Source organism: Ceratotherium simum, chromosome 10 (genome assembly GCF_057802395.1).
Source record: "Ceratotherium simum simum isolate JZ-2026a chromosome 10, ASM5780239v1, whole genome shotgun sequence".
In the NCBI taxonomy this organism is placed as follows: Eukaryota; Metazoa; Chordata; class Mammalia; order Perissodactyla; family Rhinocerotidae; genus Ceratotherium; species Ceratotherium simum.
The window spans coordinates 2,632,319-2,658,434 of record NC_141909.1 but is presented as its reverse complement, the minus strand read 5'-3'; the positions used below and the strand labels follow the sequence as shown (position 1 = coordinate 2,658,434).

The following is a 26,116-nucleotide window of genomic DNA, read 5'->3' as shown; positions in this document are numbered from 1 at the left end:
AACCATAGGAGAGCCTGGGAAAGGGTGGGTGAGTGTGTATTGAAGGAACCCACGTGTGATGCTGTGATCACCCTTCTGTCCCTCTACTCTGAAGGAGCCCAGATTCTTTCCCCTGTTGCAAACTGGTCATAGCCCATGGGTGGTTTTAGAAACAGCTCAGGCAGAGGCATCTGATCGAGGTGAGATGTGTCAGGTGTTGGATATGTTGCATTCATATCAGGTGGAGGGTAAGGAGGGCCCTGCCCACTGAGGAGGAGGGCGGGCCTGCCCTGTGCTAGACTCTCCACAGCCTGCAGTGGCTTGCAGCTGCCACTTTAGGTGCTGCTGCTCAGCTGACCACACGGGCATCTGGGGTGTCGCTGGGAAGGTCTCTCACTAGCCTCAGACGCCTCAGCGTTGAACCAGAGTGGGGGAAAGAAGTATGTTTCTGTGTATGAAACGTGCATTATCTTGAATATATTAGGTCATGTGTGCGTTTTTCATTTTGTAATTGAACAAGGAGTCTACCGTTGGCCAGTTGGTGGGGAAAGTGCTTTATTGATAGGGTCTATGTTTTTCCAGTAAGACCTTTTTCACAGAAAAATGAAACAGTGTCTGTCATGACAGCTGAATGGGAACAGCGTGAATCTGGAACTCTCATGCATGTGTGGTCTTGAGAATTCTGAGATAGTGTGACTGCCTGTTTCTCTGTCCGTAGGAAATTCTAGCCACTTAGTGTCGTGCCTTTTGACCTCATTCCTCTCTCTGTTTCCCACCTTTTTTAACTCTAGTAAAAACAGGCTTCTTTGAATATCTTCTAGTCATCACTTTTCTATTTTCTTTTAAAAACAAATCAAGAAAGTCCCCATTGGTCTCATAGGAAGGGGAATCCCCCTTTTTCCTGACAGGTACTTGCTCTGAAGCAGTTTGCATCCCTGAGGAGTTCCTTTAAGTCCTGGAAACCAGCCTGAGGACAGATTCCCAGTGGATAATTACAAAGTAAAACAAAACCTGAGGCCTTTCAGACCATATTTAGATGTGAAATCTGCATTTAGTACATTTTGAAAAATAACTTTCCAGCCAGAATATATATTTCTGACCTAATTTATATTAGTGTATGTTAGCTGTTTTCTCTGATAGTTTAGAGATGCTAACTGTCCTTAGGTTGAGAAGTGATGTGCTATTCCTTCCTGTGTCTGTTAATATTTCCCACTTGACTCTGAGGCTCCTGGAGTGTGTACACTTGCTCTCCAGGGAAGACTTGTAGGTTAGGTCGGGTGGTATCCATTTGGGTTGCAGAGTGGAGCTTTTAAAATACTGGTTCCAGGGTCTCCTGGGAGGGTTTCTGATTTAATTAGTTTGGTGTTTAAAGCTGACCCAGCTGGGTCCTTTAAATTAGGGTTTGGCGAGGTCAGGAGAGATCTGCCTGGGAGAGGGAACCACATGATTTTCCCATGCTTGCAGAGGAGCCCAGAATCCCGTCCTTAGGAAAGGCAGAGACGAAAGTACATTTTTCTCCTGCCTTCTCATTGCGAAACCAGGCCAGCCCAGCTGTGCTGGGAATTTCAGGGAGATTCGCGTGGTGGCAGTTGACATCTTCAAGGGACGTGGGGCCTCTCAGGATTGTTTGTTGGGAGTCCTTGTTTATGGGAAAGGTCTGTGGGTGATGAGTGAAACGTTATCATTTTCTACATAGAAGAGAGGCAAGGGCGGTGAGGGGATGCTGGAGAGAGCCTCATAATCCGCCCTCCCTTCTTTATTTTGAAAAATTGAAAACAAACACAAAGATTGGAAGACTGGCGTAAACACCCTGTGCCTTCACTCAGATCGCCGTGTAGACACTTTGCCCCTTTGTTCTCTCTCCGAGGGTTTAAACACAGTTTTATTTTGCTCACTGTTTAAACCTATGGTAGACCTGATGATACTTGCCTCTGAATACTCAGCATGTCCCTCTTTAAAATGAGAACATTCTCCATAACCACGTGCTGTCGGCACACCCAAGACATTTTACATCGTCCTAGTAATACTATCTCAGATACAGTCCATCGTCAGATTTCCCCAGGGTTCTCCAAGTGACCTTTCTAGCTTTTCTTTTTTTTTTTTTTTTAAATGTAGGCTCCAGACAAGGGTCATGCATTGCATTTGGTTTGTCATGTCTTGTTAGTTTCTTTAGTTTCCAGAACACTTCCTCTACCTTTGTTGTTTATGACTTTGACGTTTTTGAAGAATCCAGGGTTATTGCTGTATAGAGTGTCGCATAGTCTGGACAGGCTGTGATTCAGGTTAAATATTTTAGGCAAGTGATGTTCTGTATTCTCTTAGGTCATATCAGGTGACACACTCCATAGTGCTGCGCTAAGTTCCATCACTTGGCTAATGTGACGTTCACCAGGTTCCTCTCTTGTAAAGATGTCTTTTTCCTTTGTACTTAGTACATAATCTTTGGGGTTGTGCCCCAAAACTTTTCACCTGATGCTCCTCGCATCCCCTGATGATCCTTCCTGAGTTACTTATTCTCGTGGTAGTAGCCAGATGGTAGTGGGGCCTTTTGGCATGAGGCTGCCTTTAGGACCTCAGGCTCTGGACCAACACCACCTTCGAGGGTGATGTTGGGCATCTAAGCTAGAAAGTTGTGTGCATTTTGGCATGTAGAAGAGGAGAAGATGTTACCTCTGCTTTCCAGAATCCGAAGATTATATGGTGTCATTTGTGAACTTAGCCGTCCCCTTCTGAGCTTGGTGTTACCATTGTACATGCCTTCCGTCATCAAGCAGCAGGTTGGTCTCTGACTCATACTGAAGCCATGAGCTGAATTTTATCCACGTGAACTTCAGCTGTGAATAGAAAAAAAGTTAACTGAAGAGGAAGGAACAAATACAGATAGGACATTTTCCATTGTATGGATAAGAAGAAATGATAGAAATACAGAAGAGGTAGAAATGTAATAATAACTTTTTTTTAATTGATGTTTTAATAGTTTATAACATTGTGAAATTTTGGGTTGTACATTTTTGTTTGTCCATCACCATATATATGTCTCCCTTCACCCCTTGTGCCCACCACCTACCCCCATTGCCCCTGGTAACCACAATACAGTTTTCTCTGTCCATGTGTTGGTTTATATTCCAGAAAGTGTTTGTCTTTCTCTTTCTGGCTTACTTCACTTAACATAATACCCTCCAGGCCCATCCATGTTGTTGCAGATGAGACAATTTTGTCTTTTTTTATGGCTGAGTAGTATTCCATTGTGTATGTGTATATATATATATATATATATATATACACACACACACACACACACACACACCCCCCACATCTTCTTGATCCAGTCGTCAGTTGAGGGACACTTAGGTTGCTTCCACTTCTTGGCTGTAGTGAATAATGCTGCAATGAACATAGGGGTTCATAAGCCTCTTTGGATTGTTGATTTCAGGTTCATTGGATAGATTCCCAGTAATGGGATAGCTGGATCATAGGGCATCTCTATTTTTAATTCTTTGAGGAATCACCATACCGTTTCCCATAGAGGCTGCACCAGTTTGCATTCCCACCAGCTGCGTGTGAGGGTTCCTGTTTCTCCACATCCTTTCCAACATTTGTTGTTTTTTGTCTTGGTGATTATAGCCATTCTAATGGGCGTGAGGTGATATGTTAGTGTTGTTTTGATTGCATTTCCCTCGTGATTAGTGATGTTGAACATCTTTTCATGTGCCTATTGGCCATCTGTATATCTTCTTTGGAGAAGTGTGTGTTCATTTCCTCTGCCCATTTTCTGATCGGGTTGTTTGTTTTTTTGTTGTTCAGTTGTGTGAGTTCTTTATATATTATGGAGATTAACCCCTTGTCAGATGTATGTTTTGCAAATATTTTCTCCCAGCTGGTGGGTTAATAATAACTTTTAAAACTGCATACCGGCAGCTTAATAGTAATAGCGACTGCTTGCTGAGTGGCTCGTAAGGACCAGAACAGCCACAAGGCAGTGTTGTGAGGTAGAGGCAGTTAGCTCGGGTACATGGAGATGTAGAGAGGTTGAGTAAGACGCCGGTCTCTAATATTTACTGACAGAGTTGGTATTTGAATCCAGGTTTATGGAGATTCCAGAAATTCTGAATTTAGGATTAACGATCAGCTGCAGCAAGGGGATGGCGGCAGTACAGTTGTTGGAAGCTGTGTAAAAGGGAAGAGGGCTGAGGGAAGATTATGGGTGCTTGGGCATTTGGTCTTTTCAGGGAACTGCAATGTGATGTCCATAGCGTTCATCTATTTAGAATTCTTAATAAACATGTTAATATAGATATAAATAAACCACACCATGCAACTGAGAGGGAATTTACTTAAGATTTAGGATGTTTAATTGCAAAATGTTAGTCTTCTATCTATCCCCCATCATTTTGGGTGTGATGAATAACTCAGTTAAAGCCATTCAGTATAATAAAGGATTTATAACCTGGAAAAAAAAGAAATTAGAACCAATGGATCATTAGTAACTTTATTTAAAGCTTGAGTAAATTCTAGCCTTGTTGCATTTGCTAATTGTTTATCTCTTACTTAGCAGTGAATTTATTAAAAATTCATATTGCACAACAACTGTATGGATTGTGTGTGTGTGTGTACTGGTTATAATCTAAAATGCATTTTTTGTTATGGATCATTGTCAGGAATTTGAAGAACATCAAGCAAATGGAGATGTTTGAAGGACCAGGACAAGGAAGCTTAGGGGATGGAAAGTTTGTGTAGTAAGAGTTTCATGTGGTTCCAACTTCATATTTGATGTGTTTTTGCCAAGAGAGATCTGGAAACTTCTTCCTGTCTTTTGGCATCTTGTTGGAAGCGTAGTTTAGATCTGGCCCCTGGAGGAGGAGAAGGTAATTTCAGATATCACTGGGAGCATTCCCAGGAAGACTGCTACACTGTTCAGATAGGTTGAGATTGTGAGAGCCTTTGTCAGAGCATTTTATTGGATAGAAAGTGTTCTAAAAAATGGAAGAACAAGTCTGTATTTCATTGTGTGTGGAGAAGGAAGTGTTTCTCCAGGTGATGTTAGTCTGCACACAGTTTATGAGGACATTTCTTGAGCCTGGTCCTTGCCCTGAGGGAACGCACAGATGCACAGGATGTCTCCGCTGGAAGCATCAGGGAGCGTTGTGTAGTGTGAGAAACGAGTACACGTAACTGGGATACAGCGCAGTGGCTGTAAGTCCTGCAAGAGGGACAGTGACATGGGTTTGAGATTTAGAGAGAAAGGACCCCCTAGATGGCCAGGCGTAAAAAGGTGGGTGGACAGACACCTGTGTGGGTAAAGCCTGCTGCTGCTTCCTGGTTGGCCTCTGGGCTTCTCAAATTGATGGTTGAGTTGAACCAACAAAATGTTCTGCATCTGATGAGCCGTCTTAAGAGGAGTTAAAGGGGAATCTGAATTGTGGCATTCTGGTCCTAACTTCTTGGGGTATGTGATAACCTTGAACTTTGGGGGAAGGTTTTAGTGTTATCTTGGATATTATAATAGACATGGAAGGGAATTGATGCTCAGCGTAGACAAGTGTCCAAACATTTTAGAAAGCATTTTTTTTTTTTAAAGTTAAGAGAAATTGGACCCAGCACTTAGGACTCAAATATAGCCCTACAAGGTAGAACTAAGACCAATAAATAGTAAAAAGTTCTAGGGAGCAGCGTGCCAGCCGTCACATTGTAGTCACACTATGTCGTTGTGTCCATGCTAGCAAACTTTATTAAATGGTACTTATTTTGAAATAAGTGTGCAGTGTCCATATACTGGAAACTAGAAATTAAATAGAGAAGGATAGGCAGAGATATCGCATTTTATGGCATTTAGATAGAGGTAATGGACCCTAATTTTTTAAAAAATGGATGTTCTTCCTGAAAATATTTGGTCTTAAGCTTATTTTTTTCTTGGCTTTATTTGCCTCTGAAACTGTCTGAACATCTCTATCTGGATGTTTGGACGGCGTCTACCCTCAAGTCTCATGTCGAGCACCGTCTGCTGTTTTTCCTGATCACTCACACTTCCTTTGAGCTTTTCATGTCTAGTCAAAGTTACATTTGCATAACATTGAGTAGTTTACATGTACTTGTGCTTTCTCATTTGATCACTGTAATAGCTCGTCTTTACGAAGCCCTTTGGGTTTTTACCTATAAAATCCTCTTCTAATCTGCTTTCTCCTCTCTGTCCCTCTACAGCTTCCTTCATTTAGATCCCCCTAGAAGGGAAGGGCTTAGCACACTCGCCCTGCCTCCCAGTTCCCTGGCAACCCTTCTTTATCCCAATTTTTACTAATTGCACTGTTTGGTGGTTCCTAATTTTTCAGTAGTTACTTTTATAAATCTAAATAATATACCAGAAACCTGTATTTCTTGATTTATTATCTTAGATGTCACTCCTTTGTGAGAGATGAGGAACTCAGTGTGACTCCACAGGGCCTGTGGGCAGGGCGGAGCGGGGCCACTTTGTTATAGCCGTGCATGTGTTTGGTAGGTGGGGCAGTTACTGTCTAGAAGTTTCTTGTCCGCTGGGCTACCCCTTTCCCGGTGCTCTGGCCAGAGGGCAGGCTTTTCTTGGGGCTTTCGTCTGTGCCCGTTGGTGTGTCTGGGCTGCAGTTTTCTCCAGCACCCAGTCTGGGGCATTTGAAGCAAAAGGAAAACCCACAGAACCCTCTGCCCCGTTGTTTCTCAGTCCTGAAGCCCTTAGCCAGTCTGCCTCTCCTCTCCAACACTCTAAGTCCTAAGTCGTCTTACATTTGTTCTTTATGTAGTGTCCAGGGCTTTTAGCTGTGCTCACAGGAGGAGTAGGAGAGGTGTCTGCTCCATTTTGTTGGGGCCAGAAGTCAGTTGTTCTCTTTACTGTTCTATCTGTTGGTTCCTATTCCTGTTTGTGAATAAAAGCCCAGTAGCTGACGTGAATGTACAGCCGTGTAGGTCGGAGGGAGACTGGCCTGGGACGGTTTTGCTGTAGGGGTGTGGCTGGGAGCAGGCGGGGGGAACTCGATGGGGAAGGGTCTGATGATCTCCATGAGCAGGGCGGAGGGATGGGTGCACCCCATTTTCCACGCCCTACTCCAGCTAGGAGGCAGCCTAGGCTGGATTGTGGTGGTAGAGCTCTCAGGATATTTCATGTTGGGTAGAATCGCCTATCCTGTTTCTTCCCCTGTGTCTGTTACGTGGGTCTAGTAGCACTCTAGTTTGACACTCATGTTAGGAATCCAGTGTAGGCAGCCGGCTTTCCTTAGAGGGAGTGCGGGTGCTTGGACTCCTCTCCTGGAGGAAGGGGCCGCTGTGCTGTGGTTCAGCAGGCACTGCTCTCCTGTCTTGGTGTTGGAGGACTCACCGCGTGCTCCCCCAGGCCCCGTACATCTGCCGTTTAGAACACTTCTTGGTCATTCAGATCCCGTGTACTTCCTGTTCTCTAGAATTCCCTAAAGCCTTACCTAGTGTTCATGCCCCCTCCCCCCCCACTTATAGCACTGCAATGGATTTCTTTATTATTATTTTTTAAAGCCTTTTTTTTCTGTCATTTCGGTGGAACCGAAGGGAGGGATGGGAGGTAAGGTGTGTTTGCAATTTGCCATCTTGAAACATTTCTTGAAGTTCGAGTTTTGTAACTATTTGCTCTGAGTTTTAAAGTTAATGCAAGGTACTCATTGCCTTTCTGGCTCTAAGTGTTAGCACCTAACTTCTGGTTAGCCCGAGCAGGTGTCGTGTGTCTGCCCAGACCCTTCTTTGGTGATGGTGGGGCTCTTCTTTGCAGGCGTGCCTCACTGGTGCTGGGAGATGGACTAGGGGCCCGTGTAGACTGGTGGGTCCTGTGCCGGCTGTGTCTGAGAGCACCCCTCCTCCGTGGGTGCTGCCCCGCCTGCTGTGGACCTGTGTGTGTGCGCATGCATGTGCACGCATCCATCCCTACTTCTCGCCTGGTGACCTCCCCCCACAAGCCGTGGCTGGAGGCAACACAGCAACTGATCTGCTTCAAATCTTTGGTCTCCTCTTTAAACACGGTCTTTTGGAGCCGGTTTTTCCCATTTGTAAAATAAGATTGGCACAAAGTCTGCAGTGTGGCACCCAGGGGCCTCAGTGGATGGTACGTCCCTCTTCTTCCCTGCCTGGCAGTGCTCTGGCCTCCCTGGCAATTTCTGTTTGTGACATTTGCTCCTTCACGGAGCACGAGGCTCACCGACGCTTTATTGCATCAGTCATCTTGCCTCTCTCTTCAGGACTCTGTCCCCCCTAGCCCTTCCTGGAAACTGCACCTAAAATACTTCGCTGGTATTTCTTTTTTGTATAGGTGGTCCCTGTCCTCGTGTTTTGGGTGTTGATACAGTGGAATCTACAAAATTGAATATGATTTAACTCTCATTTTAAACTGAAAGAAATTGGGGGCATGTTGGGTGAAAGTGCTGTGTATTGATAGAATCCATCATCAAACTTGAATTTTGTCCCTGGGATGTAGGAGTGGGTGGAATTAAGTGAAAAATCTGCAGAGGCCGAGAAGGCAAAATTCACTGCTGGATCTGTTTTCACAGATCTCCAACAATATGGACCATTTGCATTAAACTTAAATAGCACAACTTATTTAAGATTCATTTTTACTCATCTTGTTCTAAAATCACAAATTCCATTTGACAATGTGATAGGACCAAATTATATTTTTAAACTTTGCGAACCACACTCCAGAACTGTGCCAAAAGTAACAATTTATTGCGTCAAAAATAGCTTCCTCATAAACTCATTGGAAGAGCGGACGTGGCTCGCTGCATTTGGAATGTTAAAGCTGCATGAGCTGAGAAGGTGCTTAGTCGGCCTTACGTTGTAGGGGTCTCTCCGTTAGTATTGAGGTGGTGGAAAGAAGACTACTTCTCCATATTCCCTGCTGTTTTCTTTTTGGGTATACCTGGGGGTGTCATCAGCACTGTCCTCACTTAGGTGTGAGTCACCACTTCTGCTCTTGTATGGGGGGGCGGGCAGGGTGGCTCGGAGTCCGTGTGGTTGGTGATGTCTGGGTCTCTGAGATCAGGCCGGTTCCTACGGTTGTTGATGAGACTTGGGGGGTGTGTGTGAAAGCAGTTGTGATGGCAGAGGGTGTCCTGTGTGGATCCCGTTGTCGCATCTGGTTATCCACGGTGCTGTGCGGGCCGCCTTACCTTCCGTGTTGTGAGTCACACGCGTGTGCAGGTGTGCCAGAAGGCTGTGCACGTTATCGTCGGGGACTTGCACAGCTCTCCTGCTGCCCTGTGGCACCAGCCGTGTGGTTGGAGACGTGGCTGAGGTGGTGGGCTTGTTGGCTGTGGCCTGAGGCTGCTGGCAGTCAGGTTCTCACAAGGAAGGACTTTCCGTTCCTGAAACTTCGGCCCACACTGAGGAAAGCAGAGTAGAGAGACGGCCTAAGACTTCTAATTTCTGTGTTTGTGGCTCTTACCATCTTTGACTTGGTAGTTGTGCAAACTAATAATTTCTATTTTTGTTTAAGTCAGTTTGAATTGGGTTTCACTTGCTTGCAGTTGAAAGATTCCTGATTAACAGGATTTTCATTATGTGACGTATAATGCAATCTATTTTGTGATTAAAGTTTGTTTTTTAATTTCATTTTATGGAAGATACTCCTGATTTCCAATACCGTCTGTGAATTTGGAAGCCAAGGTAAGGCACACTCACGAATGTTGGGGCAGGGGGAGCCTTCCAGGTCTCACTAAGGTTAGGCATCTTCTGGTTACCTTGGGGAACCCCGGCCCACGTCTTCGTCAGGTATGTCAGCACTCCCAGACGGCTGTAATATCTGATGTGTTCAGTTAGGAGGTGTGGTCGCTCGGTTCACAGAGGGAAGCGTAGGACTCCCGTAGTGGGTGGGCACACTGGTGTTTCCAAGCACTGTCCTCACGTTTTTGGACACTCCTCCCTCCTTAAAGGCAGGGCTGTGGCCCCGTCCCTTGAGTGGGCTGCACTGAGGACTCCACTCCCACGAACAGAATGTGGCGTGCTCCCCAAGTAGGTCCTGAGATTGCAGGCACCGGGGCTTCCTTCCCGCTCGTGCTCTTGGATCACTCTGTCTGGGGCATTGTCCATGCTGTGAAGACACGAGGGACAGGCTTCCTCCCAACAGCCATGGGGGGAGCCATTCCTCACCCACCCTCAGCCCCAGGGAAGCCTTCAGACTGGTGGCTGACTCCTTGTGGCCTCCACGCTGAGCCACATTCCCCCAGCCAAGCTGCCTGAACTCCTGCCTCACAGAACCTGCGAGGTAGTCACTGTTTGTGGTGCAAGCCTCTGAGTTTTAGAGTGATTTGTCTGTAGAGGTGGATAGCTAATACAGGCATCTAGGGGTTAAAGGGGAGCTGTCCTGGTGGCTGTCCTTCTCCTGACCCTGCCTTGGCAGCTCAGTGGCCACCTGGAGAGGGTTATCGATCAGTGGGGACGTGAGAGGAAGTCTTCTGAGAAGGAAAGAGCTCTTTCAGGGCTAGCTTGCAGACATTTGTGTGTCTTTTCTTCTTGGAGATTTCTGTAAAGCAGCAACCTTTAGCAGTTATGTGATTACTGTGTTCAGAATTTGAGAAGGAAGGGGAAACCTTGTTTGCTATGGAGCAATAATACTTTGTTGGGAGCAGTCTTTCTTATTTTGAATAGCAGAGAATTTTGTGTCCCTCTCAGCCAGCTAAGAGGCTACTTCTACCATTTAGTGTTAAAATGGTCTGAGTCTAAATGACCTAACTGCTACACTATACTTTTTTCTTTGTTGTGTTTTGGAGATGTCTTCCCTCCCTTTCAAGAATAAGTTCTGTGGGGGAAAATGCGGAATATGGATGTGTTGCCGGCTCTTGCTGGATGATGATGTGTTCTTCGACAGCCCCACATCTCTGTGGTTTACAGCGCCAGCGGTTTATCCTACGGGTTGTGTGTTAGCTCTGCTCCAAGTGTTGTCTGTATTCCAGGATCCAGGATGGAACTGGCCCCACTTTGGGCCCTGCTGTTCTCAATTTAAAGGAGAAGGGAGCTTGGCGGACACACCCAAGGGCTCCTAAAGCTTCTGCTTGGGGCCTGCGTGCATCGTTCCTGCTCAGAGCTGGTGCCTGTCACGTGTGCTCACATGTCATTGGCTGGAGCCCATGGGAAGGTGTGGCAGTGGGTGGGGACACACACCCCTTTTCCAGGGAGGGGAGTGGATGGAAGAGAGCAGTGACACAGTCAGCTGCAGTGACCTTGAGTTAGAGAGACAAAGGAAGTTGGAAAATAGTGTGATGAATGTGAAAATTGGATCAGCGTCAGCTCTTATAACTTGTGCCTTTGAAATCTCTTTGTTTTATAACAGTGTTCTGTTGGTTAAGGCTTTCCTGAAAACCACTGTGGCTCTTTCTGCTAAAACAAAGACATCCCCTCTCTGGCTAGAGGTTTACACATTGGGGAGCTCTCACGTGTGCACACAGGGGTCACCTTGACGGCATTGCCTTGCCAGGTGGGCACTGGTGACAGGTGGTTGGTGTGTGTGACACAGCCCCATCTTCCTCATGTACAGGCGAGCCTCCTTATTTCAGGGTTAGTTCAGGAACTAAGCTTGATATTAAGTGTAACCATATAAATGAGATCTCTGTCAGAATATTTTTAGAGGACTAGCAAAAGTTAAGGCTGGGATGCTGAGTCTGGCCAGATTGCCGAGTCCTTGACGGTCAGTTTTAGCCCTTCCAGTGATGTGTCACTGACAGGATTTTCTGGGGTGTAGTGGTTAGGGTGGGTGTGGGTGCTCTGAGGAGCTGGTTGCTCTGGGCCTCTGCTGGACAGATGGGGATGCAGCGCCTCTTGGGCTAAACTGTGTCCTTCTGATCCAGACGGTGCGCCTTCTCTCTCTCCCTTTGTTTGCAGCCGAGTGTCTGCACATCTGCTGGGACCACACACAGTTGTCACCTCCTTTGGGAAGCCCTTTCTGAAGTCTTGTGGCAGGTGCTTTCTGTCCTCCTCGAGACCACACCGAACCTTCCTGTGGTCGTGGCATCTGGCACAGGGCCAGGATGCTAGGGGTTTCCGCAGCCCTGGTCTCTTCTGAGGACAGGCCATGGCTTGGGTGTGCACCTCTCTTGCCTGCTGGGTGGGACAGGGGTCCTGCGAGGCCTCCAGAAGTTTCCTCTCTGGGGGAGTGCTGACCAGCATGAGCCTGGTGGTCTACTTGTCGTGCGGCCCTGGCAGCAGTTTCTCGTGTCCCTCCCCCAGTCATCCGGTCCTGGAGCGTCCTTTCTCTGGAACTTAGTGCAGCTCTAGTACAGAGGAATGCCTAACTCAGCTTTTGTGAGCGGTAACTCATTTCCCCCGTTTTTTCCTCCTCCCGCCTTTATGGAGGGATGTCAGGAAGGCCAGCTTCTGAACCTCCCCCCGCTCACTTTCACTCCCCCAGACCTTCTCTTCTGCCAGCTGTCCTTAACCTCGCTCTCCCTTGCCCGAAGTCGGCAGTCATTCTTTAAACAGCACACTATATCAGAGGCGTCCTTGAGTTTTGGGCCTGGAGGTGCCCTTGAAGGTCAGCCGGTTGAGTTTCTCTTCCTTCTCAGGTGAGGAAAATGGTGCCTTGGCTGTGCAGTGACCTGTCCATAGGGGCCACCGCTCAGGGGCGGGTAGGCCCTCAGCTGGCCTGTGCTCACGTGTCTTCCTTCCCCGCTGGGGGCAGCTGCCGGCAGCGCAGCTTGGATTTTGTGATTGTTACACTGTACTGAAAATGGGCTCAGATGAAGTCGACCACGATTCCCACTCTGAGAGTTAATGGTGTAAAGGCAACGGGTGGTTCAATGTCGGGCAGACAGCGCAGGAGTGACAGTGTGTGGAAGTGTTCCCAAATGGGTAGCTGTTTTGGTGATGGGCAGCAGGCACAGCTCACCGCAGCCGTGAGCAGACCCGAGTGCAGGCTGGTGGGGGGCTGTCCTCCTCCTCTCGTGCTGCCTTCTGGGTTTCCCCTCATGGGCCTCGGGTGGCGAAAGAGTCCACACGGTGCGGCTGAGAGGTGAGCCTGGGGGCAGGGGTCTGTGTCAGAAGCAGCTTCTAGGTGCAGGTTCTGGATGGGAACTTCAGCGTTTTGATGAAGTAAGGTGATCTCCCAATAGAGTGTCAGCTGGCATCTTGCTGATGTAGATCCGTGAAGGGTGGTGCCCGAGGGCCTGGTGCAGCTGTGGTAGCAGCGCAAGTGTGCAGTGCGTGATGTGTGCTGAAGTGGTGTGTGGCGTGTGCAGTGTGCCGAGGGGCTGGTGCAGTGCATGGTGTGGTATGTGCTGTAGTAGCAGTGCAGGTGTGCAGTGTGTGATGTGTGCTGAAGTGGTGTGCGTGTGCGGCGTGTGCAGTGTGGTATGCGCTGTGGTAGCAGTGCAAGTGTGCAGTGCGTGATGTGTGCTGAAGTGATGTGTGTGTGCGGTGTGTGCAGTGTGCTGAGGGCCTGGTATAGTGTGTGGTGTAGTATGCGCTGTAGTAACAGTGCAAGTGTGCAGTGTATGATGTGTGCTGAAGTGGTGTGTGGTGTGTGCACTGTGGGGCGTGTGCTGTGGAGGTGTGTGGTTCCTTCTCTGGACTGTCTCTAAGGTGTTCTCTTTCGTGAGCACCTTCGGTCACTGAGGAAGCTTTTTCCTCTTGGTAGTTGTTTTGTATTTTAGGAAACAGCAGTTTTCCTTGGCAGAACGTGGTTTTTGATAGGTCCGTTTGTATAGGAGAACTTGAGGCTTGGTGTGCAAGGTTCAGAGTAATTTGTAATCTTGTTGCTTTGCTTTTTGGACGTGTGAGGCATTTGCACGCTATCTTGCTTCCTATCATCGTCATTGTCACGGTCAGTATCTTATCTGTTCCTCATTCCCATTTTAAGGACCAGAAACCTGAGGCCCAGAGGGCTTCAGTGAATCGTGTAAGGCTGTAACAAGTAGGGGGCAGCCTTCAAGTTCAGAAGGGTTATCTGCCCTTCTCACAGAACCGTACTGTCTCCTTCCCACCACACGCCGTGTTGTGCTAGTTCAGCCCAGCCTCTCCTCGCTTTATGAGAGACAACAGAGACCTTGTAGGAAGTATTTTTATGTCCTCCTTGGAATACTGTGGGTCTCTTCTATCCTGGTGTCTATATGGTTAGCTGTTTGTTGTATTTCGTCATGTAGTGTTATTTCTATTGAAAGTGAAACATCACAAATAAACTATAAATAATAAATTTAATATTATGAGTTTTTTGGTGAACAACTGGTAGGACAATTTTATGAGTTTTTTGGTAAACAACTGGTAGGACAATTTTATTTTGAGAATATTGGATTGTTCTGCGCATTTAATTCACTTAAATGTAAAAGATCTGTGGGATATTGAGTGTTCCCTCTCTCTGCTTATAAGGGACGCTCATGGGTGCTCCGGAGAGGATTCTCCACACCTTCCTCATCTCTCCAGGAAGGTGCTTCTCACCCTCAGCTGCACTGAATCCCCTGGAGAGTGTTAACATTTTGATTCTGAGTCCCTCCCTTAGAGATTCTAGTTTAACTGGTGTGGGACTTGGCTTGTGTCGTCGTTTTCTCAAGTTCCGGGAGATCCTAATGCGCACTTCCTGAGAGCCACTGCTCCAGACGCCACCATCGGGACAGAGACCACGGTGTCTGCTTCCTTCCGTCCTCTGCTCCCTGCTCCAGCTGAGGGTGGGAGTGTGCTGCTCCTAGAGCACCAGTGGTTAGGCCACGAGGTGGGGCAGGCGCTTTGAGTGCCCCAGGGGACAATTTGGTGTGCTAAATGTCCTGGTTATTCTCATGTACACACGTATTTTCCTAGAGATAGTTGTATAAAAGTTCTAAGGACACTTTTCTCTTGTTTTCGTAGTACAAACTTTCTCTGTACTCTGATTTTTCTGGTTTTGCTCTTTGTTGAATAGATTCCTATTTCAGGAAATTGTCTATTATTTTTCTCTGGAGAAGCACTTGAGTCAGAACATTTTGACTCAGAATATGCATTTTTTTCCTCTCAGTGGCAAGTGTTTGTCTTATCCTATTGTGTAGTTTCCTGTTAAGAAATGTGGTGTATATGTGAATTCACTTAAGTTCTGACATCACGTTGAAGCCCATTGGTGGGCAGTTCCAGCCAACCAGACGCTTCCTGGTATCCAAGTAAGAAAGATATATAGTTCTGGAATAACAGGAAACTTCAGTATTCAACATCCTGTTTTTCTGGGTTTTGTGACTCGCTGCCTTACCACAATGAAGGTTAGTAGACATTTTTATGTATATTTCTTTTTGTAGAATACCCCGGTTTTAATTTTCCAAGCTCTAGAATTAGAACTTTAGAGCTGAAGGACGTGCAGATCACCTCCTCCAGCGTTTTACGAGTAAGGGAACTTTCACTGTCTACATAAAAGGAAGCTGAGGCCTACTGTGGTTAATACTTCTAATTCTTTAAAAAAAAAAAACGCAACTAACCCATTAAAAATTGTAGGTGGGTACATCAGGCTAGAAAATGCTCTCATTTGACTTGGAATTTTTTCTTAATAGATATCACAACAAATAAAATTCTGTATTATGAGATGATTCTAAAGACTCTGTTCTAAGGGGGAGCGTTTTTTACAGGAAGGATCTGGCACCATGAAATCAGCTTTATTTTGTACTTGAGCTGTGTGAGAAATGGCATCAGTAACTATACACAGAACGCTCAGCTGTAGGCACATCTAAGTCCTGTGGCTCCATTTAGTTTCCTCTTCCAGCTTTTGGAAAAGTGAGCTGTTTTCAGTCCTGTTGACTCAGTGATTTGTTTGATGGCCTTCTTTCTTGAAGTTTTTCAACTTCTGGATTTTCTCTTTTCTTGTTTGTTCATGTTTAAATAAACATACCTCATGACAATTCTTATTGTTTCAGAAATTAAAGGCAGAAGACCATTAATTGAAGATGATTTTTGAGGAAGATAGAAATAATTATTGAGATTTGGAATGGTTCTTCTTAGCTGCTCTTTACGTGAATGTCACAGTGACATTTAGCACCACAGGGTAGAGGGTGGATGGATTTGTGCGTTTGTCCATTCAGCAAACATTTGAGTTTTTACTGTGTGCTGGCCATTTTGCTAGACGTTGGGTGTTGGAAAATTGGCTTTTGTAGATTTTATAGTCCAAGATGGCATGCCTACATCGAATATAAAATTGTCATTGTGGTAAATGTGCTGGGGGACCTGGTGGGGGAGGTGAGCGGGGAGAAGTCAGATGAGTAAGAAGAGTTAGCCAGGAAAGGGGGTGGGGGCCGGGGGGCAGGAAGGAGGGGGGTTCCTGGCAGGCCCTGCGAGGTGGAGGAACTGACTGAATGAGGGGAGAGATGGTAGGCAACTGGAGAGGAAGTCGGGGCCCTCCTCTGCTGATGCTTGTTCCTGGGATGACTGGTCATGTTTGTTGATTTTTGCCCCAGTGGGAGAAACTTTGAAGTATGTTAACATAATTTACGTTTTGGTATCTAAATATGTCTTTCTGTTATTTGCATCTCTGAAAGAAATTTTTTCATAATTTTTCTGACACAGAGTTGTAGATGATTTGACTATTAAAATTTCTTTTGTGGGGGTTATTTGGTGATCAAAAGCTATATGTAGTCTTCAGACAATATTTGGGAATGAGATCTTTGTGTGTTTTAATGTGTGTACACACCCATTGTGGACTACCTATAACGTGTCTAGGCAAGCTGATGGTCTTTATCTTTCAGGTCTCGTGTGTATGTGCACATGAGTGTGTGCAGCTGCTGGAACTGACTCCGTCATGTCCCCAGGTCTCTAGGCGGCCAGCATGGGAGGAGGTGCACACCAGATAGTCCTGGTCTGGCTTTAGTGCTCTGCCGTGAGGGTGGAGGTGTCCCCCTCTGGAATTAGCGTCTTCTGTCTTCCCTGCCTTTTACGCTCATATCTACCCTGATGTCCACTTCTCTCTTCTTCTGCTGTTAGCTTTGGAATTGCCTGTGATAGGAGGGGAAATCTGGAGTGGGCCTGCCCTGCCGCCTCTGCCGTAATCTGAGGAGAGGATTGCGAAGCCACCCCAGCATTCACTGAGTGCCAGCAGCTTCGGCTCCCTAACCTGGGAGGGCTCCCACCCCGGGTACAAGGAGGGTGGAGCAGGGCGGGGAGCTGGTGCTGTGCCTTGATAAGGGGATTCTGATTGGACCTCCCACCCCCAGACCGGAAGCCGAGCTCACTGGTCCCGCTCTCGCAGGTTGTGCCGCATCTTTAGGATTCATCTGTGAATCCTACACAGGGTCCTCTCATTGCTGCAAGAACTTTGTTTATCCTGCACCCAAGATAAGGCTCTACTAATTTTGCTTGTTTAATTTTTCCTTTCAGACGTTTGATGCAAATGACTTGTATCAGGGGCAGAATTTTAACAAGGTCCTGAGTTCCTTAGTGACTCTAAATAAAGTAACAGCAGGTAAGACTGTTTTTCTACTGAACTTGAGGGGGTGGGAAGACAAAAAGGTGAAAATCTTGGCTTTTCTGTTAGCAAGGGAAAATGAGCATTACTGAATTTAAAAAATAAGCTTCTATTGCATTAGATTTTTGATAGTCACATTTGCTATGATATATATTTATTATTAGAAAAGCATCTTCCCCTTTAGGTCCTCTGGTGGATATCAGGTGTTTTCCTTCCTGTGGGCAGAGAAATTTCTACCTGAAAGTATGGCAGAGGAGAAATGTCTCATTCACGTGGGCCGACTCATGGGCTGTCTTGGAGCTAAAAGCACCTTTTTCTGGATTTTTATTAAGTTTATGCTGATTAAAGCTTATATCCAGTGAGCAGAGCTGGTGACTGTTTTGAGGTATGACCGTGACAAGGGAGTGGCCAGAGAATTGGCCTCTAAAGTGAACTCCCACTTGGGCTAGGTTTCCTGAAGTCTGTGAGGGCACCCAGGGTACGCAGTCTGCAGTGTTCAGAGCCCCAGTCATACCTCAGTGGAGAGGGTGGGGACACAGTGTGCTCCTCTGTGGGCTCCCAGGCCGCACTGAGGACAGGAGAGGGTCTGTGCAGACTCCTCTGAGGGAGGAGGCCTGTCTTGCGAGCCCCAAGAAGTTCTATCTTGGAGAGCTGTGTGTATCCAAAATAAGTGCTTAGTGGCTCTTTTCTTTTAAAGTCGTTTTTGTTTTTCTGTTTACCTTTACAGATTTTAGTTTCAGTTTTACAGGGGAAAGTTAGACCTTGATATGTCTCTTTTGATCAGAAACCTCTTGTTTCTTTTGTCAGGGTCTCTTCTCATTTTTGTCCTGGCCCTTCATATGGGGTGTAATCACCTCACTGTGTGGGGGGAACCTGAGTCAGGACACTTTGGGCTAGGGTCCCTGCTCGGGGGTCCTCTGTGCTTAGGGACCGTCCCGGTGCCCCCTCAGCACTTGTTTGCTGGGACGGCTGTGCAGGCACTGCCCACTGCCTGCATGTGGTGGGAGTGCTGCTTGCACAGCCTCCTGCCGCCTGCCATCCCCAGGCAGGGCTTTCCATGTGGCTGTGTTTTCATAGCTTGACTTCTGAGGTTTAAAGTTGAAAACTCAGACTGTTGAGGTGAAAGCATGTGGGGAATATGCTAAGTTAGCCAGTCATAGGAAAGTCTGTGAGGATCTAAATTCAGGAGGAGGGAGAGAGAAAGGGATGGAAAAGTGAAGGGGGATATAAAGACAGATTTAAATAGTTCTCATCGTCTCAGCACTTAATGATGTTTTGCAGGTAAGAGTGTTTGTGGCATTTTATAAAGGTCATCAGTTAGATAATGAAGCTGCCTTCTTTATCCCTGTGGTAAAAATGAGAGCTTTCATGTGAACAAACAGATAAGAAGGAATAAAATCCGTTATGTGACGGCAAGGCTATACAGGGCTGGAAACCTTTAGATCACTGGATTTAACCCAAGAACTAGTATGTGAGAGCGTGCGCAGAGTGTGGCGGTGGCACTTTTCCTGCCGCACGGGGTCCCTGTCTGCAGGCTACTTTAATAACCATCTGTGCCTCAAAGTTTTATATGAGGTGGCCTGTAACTGATACAGGTCTCTGTGGCAGACAGGGACAAGAGTAGCATAGATGGGTAAAATCTGCACATGGTTCTTAATTTGACGTCTCTGCTTCCACTGAATTCTTCTCTGGAGGCTGCTCACAGGGAGAAAAGATGACACCTTTACTTTCACTCGACATGCATTGTCTCCCTGCAGTTTAAGTGCAGATGCCAGTTAGTAGAGAAGTGGTCAGAAGACAGGAGGAGGGAGGGGCGATGAGCAGGTCTCGGATGCGCATGCTCGGTCCTGTGGTCTTCAGTGATCACGGTGGCGGTGCTGTGATTGACAAGTAATAATGGAGACGGAAAGAGGCCAGGGTCACATATCTCTTGGGCACGTGTTACCATCGTTTTTACCCTCATCTTACGCAGAAGTGTTTCTCCTGTAGTCTCAATATCATTGGATCCATATTGGATGTAAAATATGTCGCACTGTTCTTTATCAAGACGTTTATTTGGAAGTTATGAAATAAACTTGGTGCTTTTCCCTTCAGCTTTTATACAGTACGAGTGAGCCTTCTCAGATGGAAAGAACTTTTTCTTTTATATTTGCTGGCTCCTTGTTCTTAATTTTTGTTTTTGTAGTCAGTGTGATGGAGGTGAGTGTATCTGTTTAGACTTCAACTTTCAGTGGCTGACTCAACAGTGAGCCTGTTGCAGCTGTTGCCTCCAGGCTTGTTGTTGGCCTTCTGAGAGAAGTTGTCATTACCTTCCCTCTACTTCTGCCACGTAAAGAAAACCGTTGGTGTTCTCCGGGTGTGTAGATGAATACTTACCTTCCGGTTGGACAGAAGAAATATTGGTGATGGGGAAGTAAGGGATGTCCTCAAGACGCCTTCATCGTCCTAAACGTTCCCTAGAAAGCTGGGGTCAGGAGAGAACTGTGCAGATACGGTCAGTAGCTGCTTGTGGACAAAGTCTTCCTGGAATGCCCTTTAAGAGTTGGTTTGGTGCCTCAGATTGCTAAGGCCTCTGCCGTGCTGCTGTGGACAACACTTTATGGCAATACTGACAGCCCTGGGCAGGACCTGAGAATGTAGGGCCTTTTAGAGGTGCCCTGTAGGGATTCAAGACTGGGATGTCAGAGTTGTTTAGGACAGGATTCCCAGACACCAGTGTATGTGGAGCCAGGGGGGAGGGGTGGGCAGCAGAAAGGAGAGAGGGGAACAGAGAGAAGCGGGTTCCTCTGCACGTGTGCAGCCCTGCTCAGCTCCAAGCCAGTTTTCCTGTTAGGGAATGTAGACCCAGTGGTCCACAGCTGTGTGCTTCAGGAATAGCTGGAAATCTGGGTTTTCCTGTGATATCTTCAGGCTTTTAGTTGTTGACAACTAATTCAAAATTTTATAAGATACCATGTAAGCCAGTCAGATAGATCTGCCAGCAAACTAGGACCTGGAGACTATGAGTTTAAGGATACTTTTCTGGAAGGCTCCCCATGCAGCTTTAAGAAGTTGCTAGGTGCATCCGTTTCAGAACAGTGACTTCCCTCAAACTTTTTCACGGCCTTTTTTTTTTTTGTCAAATCGGTTCTAAGAAATGGATTGCTAACGTTTACTTCCTGGTTGACCTAAGCGGAGTGTCTTATCGCGGAGAGACTCCAGAGATAGTACTAAGCCCTTTAGTGCTTGTTTATTTTGTGAGGTGAATGAAGCCTGGGCTGCCTTCTTTTTGAGGAAGTAATCCTCAGAAGGTTCTCTCTGGCTGAAAAATACAAGGGGATTTTCTGTTTGGTTTAAATCAGAGTCTTTTCCTTTTGTTGCGAAATAATTCTTGCTGCTTATTGCATGAAGCATAATCCTGGAGAAGTGGGCGTGTGGTGGTGATGTGTTGGGAATGAGTACTGGATGGTGCTCTGCTAAGTAATTGAATTTGAGAGGCTTATTTTTTCTAGGTGAAGGGAAAATATTAAAAACAATGTCACAACATTTCACACATTTGAAAGTTATACTAGAGAAGAGCAGATCAGTAGTTATCTCGAGTTACTTTCTGGGTAGGTGATCGGGGGATGAGTGCATGTCATTTCTGTGTAGACAGAATTTGCTCTTTGTTTACTGCATAAATGGCCTGCTTTGTTGCCGTCTGCGGTGCGTCCCTCGGGGGCTGCCCCAGTTTAGCATCTGGGGTGCAGTGAGGGTCCATGGTGTCAGGCATCTCAGCTCGCTCTTTTCTCTGTGCATGACCTTTTCAGACATTGGACTGGGAAGTGACTCTGTGTGTGCCCGGCCCTCATCTCATCGGATAAAGTCTTTTGACTCCCTGGGATCCCAGCCTTCTCACAGTCGAACTTCAAAATTGTTCCAGGGCCAGTATCGAAGTTTGGTAAGTGTGAGAGAGTTGGTTATTGCAATTGGAAGATGTAGGGGAAACGAGCATGTGTAGATGTGTCTGGGGAGATGCACCTGCCGCTGAACCGAGCTGCACCGCCAGAGGGTGGTGTGACTTCCCTCTGTTCCTTCCCTCATCACCAGATCATCCAGATGTTATGCTTAATGACTGCTTTTGAGAAATTTGCCTTATTTGGGGGTTATATTTTAAGAGTCATAAATTTGTTTATGTAGAGAGATGTATGCTTTAAAATATTTCCCTGGTCACCTGCACAGTATTTTTTTACTTGCTATGCACAAATGTACAGAAGTGTGAGAATAAAAAATATACATATGTAAAAGTACTTAGATGTATTAAGAAGAAATGGCTGAAAGCTCAAGAATCTGAAGGTGGTTTTTCTCTTCATCAAAGCGTGACCTAGAAGGCCTTACAGAGTTAGGATAGGTTGATGGAGGAGGGACTCCCTTATGATGGCTGCCAGTGAGGCGGGTAAGGAACTTAGATTAACAGTCATCCTGGGAAGTGGAGAAAAATCCATTTATAAATTGTCAGGATATAGGCTGTGAGCAAAGCGCAGAGGATGTAGCAGTGAAATTGGAAATGAGAGATTGGGGAAAGGTTACGTACAGTACTGAATGGAGCGAGGGTGGGAAGAGGCCATCCTGGCAGCTGACCAGGATGAGGCCACTCCGGCTGTCATTGTGAAAACACACTGAGCCCTCTTTTGAGCTGATGGGTGATCGGCACTTCGTTTGGGTAGCTAGTCGTGTGACTTTGCTTTCATGCAACATTTTAGTAAATGATTTCATGTTAGAAACATGAATGATCTTGTAACATGAGTCTGAAGAGGACCTGATTCTTCTGGAGTTTTCTTCTGTAGGGGACCACAGCTTTCCATCTGTTTTAACACAGAAAGGAATATTGTTAAGTACACTAGTGGTGATCCTAAAGAAGTACAAATTAATCTGGTTAGAGCTGTATTTTGTAGAGAGAAATAAATTTGAGTTTAGTTCACGAAGCAGTGTTAATTACTGAAAACTACAGAAGGAATATACTTTTTACGTGTTCCTGAACTTTTTGAACTCCAACTAATTCTCATTGCTGTTTATCTGTGACTGTGTTTCCTCTTAGAGAAGTCCTGTTACCCCGTTTCTCGTTTTGTGTACAGTACACCCTGCACTGAGTCGTCTTTCTCTGTGCCGGCCTCTGCCCAGGTGCTTTCCCTGCACTAACTGGAGGAACCCTCACAGCGACCCCGTGAGGCGTGGGGTTTAACAATAGAGGGGTTTCGTAGAGTGCTGTTGGGAGTGTTGTGATTCCAATGAAGGAAAAACATAGAAGCCACTTGAAAAATATCTTAAATTAGCTTTATCAAATACATGAGGAAAATGTCAGAGAAATCAGTGAACTTTGGGTAAAGAAATACTTGCTGTTTCACCCATTCACCTGTGGCAATTTTCATCTGTGTTTTCTTTTTTGTTTTTGAGTAAATGAGGACTGGATTGCAAATGTTTAATTTTAAGTAAAATAAAGTTAAGTGTAATGTTGATAATGGATGTTATTGAGATCACAATAAGTATAGGATTAATTTTTCATTAGCGAGAGAAATTTTAAATTATACCAGAAATAGAGACCTCAGCCGTCTCACCTGTTTCATGTCTGTGATTGTAGACATGGTCAGCTGCTAGTGGGATGAACGTGGCAAGACTTCTCTGACCATGCTAGATGAGAGCAACTATTTCTTTGCCTTTAGACTTTTCTATAAGTGTGTGTTATTAATAGTACTTTGAGATAATTTTCTTGGATTAAGAACAATTTATAAGGAAACGAGAATGGTAAAAGGTTTATTTAAAGCTGGGTGATGGGTACATGGAGATTCACCTATTATTCTCTACTTTTGTGTTTGAAATTTTCCATAATAAAAAAATTAAGCTAAAAAAGCAACTGGTAATTTCTTGAACATTAATTTTGTGATTTCATTAAAATAAAGCTTAGCTTTGAAATTGTGTAAGATGCTACCACCCCCAAAGCGAGGATCAGTATTTCACGGTGCTATTGTAAATTCCTTGCTCGAACCTTCCTCACGGCTCGCGTCTCTGTTTAAGAATGTCTCGTCTAACTACCACCTTGGCTGGTAGTCCACATAATCTTGCTTCTGTGTCTGTGAACCTGTCATCAGTCTGTTCGGGGGCAAATTTCCTGGCTTGTGATATAGGTAGATTTGAACAGTTCTAGTGTTCTGTTTGCACCGAGATGGAAGTTTTAACTTCTTTACTTCGGCACTTGCCCATTGCTTGCTGATTATTCCTTTCTTGGGGTGATTTCTTCTTATCCTCTTTCTGATGCCCTGTGCTGAATTGAGCTTTCAATCTGGCGCTGTGCTCCGTGATGGGCCTCTCACCCCAGAGAGAGCCACTCTGTACTGAATTGGAGAGTGGGACCTGGGCTCTTGACTTGGGTCATGGTTTTCTCTTGTCTAAGGCTGACTTCCTTTTATCCTTACATAACTGTTACTGAGTTCTCCAGGATTTCTCATGTCCCTGCTGTGCCCTAAGCCTTCATCCGTTGACTGCTAATAAGCACGATCTCGGGCTCCCGAAGTTTTCCTCAACGTTTGGGGAGAATATTTGTGAAGTTGTCTCTCCTGTTATCTTTCATTTATGAAAGATGTGACTTGAGCCCATAAAGCATACCCTCTCCCTGTGTCTCCCCTGCCTCCTGGGACCAGGGCCAGCGCTGGTCACTGATTTCACAAAATGTATTTCCAAGGCATGCGAGACAGTATATCAAAATGTATTACACACGTTTTTGTTAAATCTTTTCAGTTCCTTGTACAATAAACGTGGAAAATACTGTGCTTCTTTAGCAGACCACATTTCATCAATTCTAAGACCTTTTTAAAAAAAATCATCTTAACAAGTCTGAAAGTAGCATGTGTCTTCCAGTTGATGATGTGTCATAATTGACCATATTTGAAATATAAAATCATGGGGCATTGTCTAATTTCTGGCCTCTTATATTTGATGAAATACAATTGAGGATTTGATGAAATATACATTGAGGAAGGTTAGAGAAGATATTTATACATGATCGCAAGACTGGGAAATAATAACCATTGGAGTAGAAATTGGGTCTTTTACTCCTTGACAAGCTTTTCTTCTTCTATAAATAAGATTACAGGGACTTTTAGGGAATGGAGGAGAAGGTGGAGTTTGTGTGAAGGCAGCACTCCAGGATATCCTGGTTTTGGATTATTAGGATAATTTCCGAACGTTGGATAAAGTAAAGTACTTGATTAAGTTATAGATGTGCGATTTTGATGGGTGGTGCTCTGACTGTAGGGATCAAAAATAAGCAGTTAAGAACGAATGTGTTGAGTATATATTACTGTTCCCAGAGAAGGTACCGTACGTGTGCTCTAGGGGTCACCTTTTCCGTCTTCATTTTCCTCCCATCACTAACGTTTATAGAAAAGTGCGAACAGCTTGATGAATTTTTACAAGTCGAAGATTCCTGTGTAAGCAGCACCTGGATCGAGAGACAGAACTTGACTGGCGTTGCCTTTCCCAAGGGCATCTGCTATTATGATTTCTAATAGGAAAGATGAGTTTTACCTATTTTGTATTTTACATAAATGGAATTCCACAGCATGTACTCATTTTATGACTGACTTCTTTTGCACAGCCAGTTGTGTTTTAGACTGTTGTGGAGTTTAAGGAAAAAAACCCAAAATGATAAGATAGTGATTAAATACTTCCTTTCCAGCTTCCTGTGACACTGGTGATGGTGACCGGAGCGCGTCTTACTCAGCCTCTGGGATGTTCAGCTAAAATGGTCATTATAGAGTCATTGGAGTCCAGCTCTTTGTAGCCCACCATCCCTTCAGTCTGTCTTTGGCATCTTGCCCTCTAAACAGTGCTCTTCACATCAGCATGTTAAAAGTCTGTATATCCTTTGGTGTAGTAAGTGCTGAACAAATGGAAATTTGTGGAATCAGAAATTTTAAACGGATCTGGACTGGCCGCCTGTCCTCTGTGCCTTTCTTCCCACCTCCCCTCTCAGACATCTCCCTGTCCTTTCCTTGTGGAATATCCATTTCTGAAGTAGAGACTGTGTCATTGCTGTTTACCTAACCTGTGCCTCCAGTGTAGAGAATTTGTGACTGTAGGGAGAATGTAGTTTACCTCGTGTATGACTCCTGACAAGATACCCCCACGCCTCGATTTATGTTCATGCTGGTGTTGTGCCCAGAGAGGGCATTGGCACTAGTTGCTGAGCTGATGACAGTGGTTTGCAAAAGAAAACCTGATATAGCATGGTAAGCCCGATAATGTTTCACCTAACCAGAGCAAGGATCACGTGTGCCGTTTGTTTAGATGTGAGCTTTGCTTGAGCAGGCAAGCTTCATCCTGCCCCTCACCATTCAGGTGTGCCGGCAAGCATCATATGGAGGTGAAGTGGTCAGCCGGAGTGTTGGTTGCCAAAAGTTGAAGAGATATTTCTTTATTGAATATTCTAAGTATTAAATATTAAGTATGCATTAAATGTTTAATTTAGTAGATAAATATTTAATGTATTAATTTGAATTACTAAATATAATTTATAATTGTTAATGTATAAACACATATTTAAATAGATAAGTATTAGATATTTTAGGAATTATATCAGCTCCTCTTCATTGAGGATCTGCCTCATCACTGTGTGCTTTATCTTTTTCATCTTTTTGTTTAGTGATACCTGTGCACCTAGTTTAAAGAGTCAGGTAATTCTCCAAGACTTGCTATTAGGAAAAAAAGTCAGTAGTGACAACCACTTTCCATTTTTTTCATTGATTC

The 26,116-nt window shown here is 45.3% G+C and overlaps 1 protein-coding gene across 9 annotated transcripts in view; it reads left to right on the top strand.

Annotated features, from left to right (window-relative positions):
- Positions 1-26,116, top strand: part of ARHGEF7 (Rho guanine nucleotide exchange factor 7) — a 151,054-nt gene that overhangs the window by 41,138 nt on the left and 83,800 nt on the right. For all 9 annotated transcript variants that reach the window (XM_004423175.3, XM_014781870.2, XM_087435840.1 and 6 more), the window contains 2 exons: positions 17,269-17,353; positions 21,145-21,275. In XM_004423175.3, coding sequence (XP_004423232.2) covers positions 17,269-17,353; positions 21,145-21,275 — 216 coding nt within the window. The remainder of the gene's footprint in view (positions 1-17,268; positions 17,354-21,144; positions 21,276-26,116) is intronic.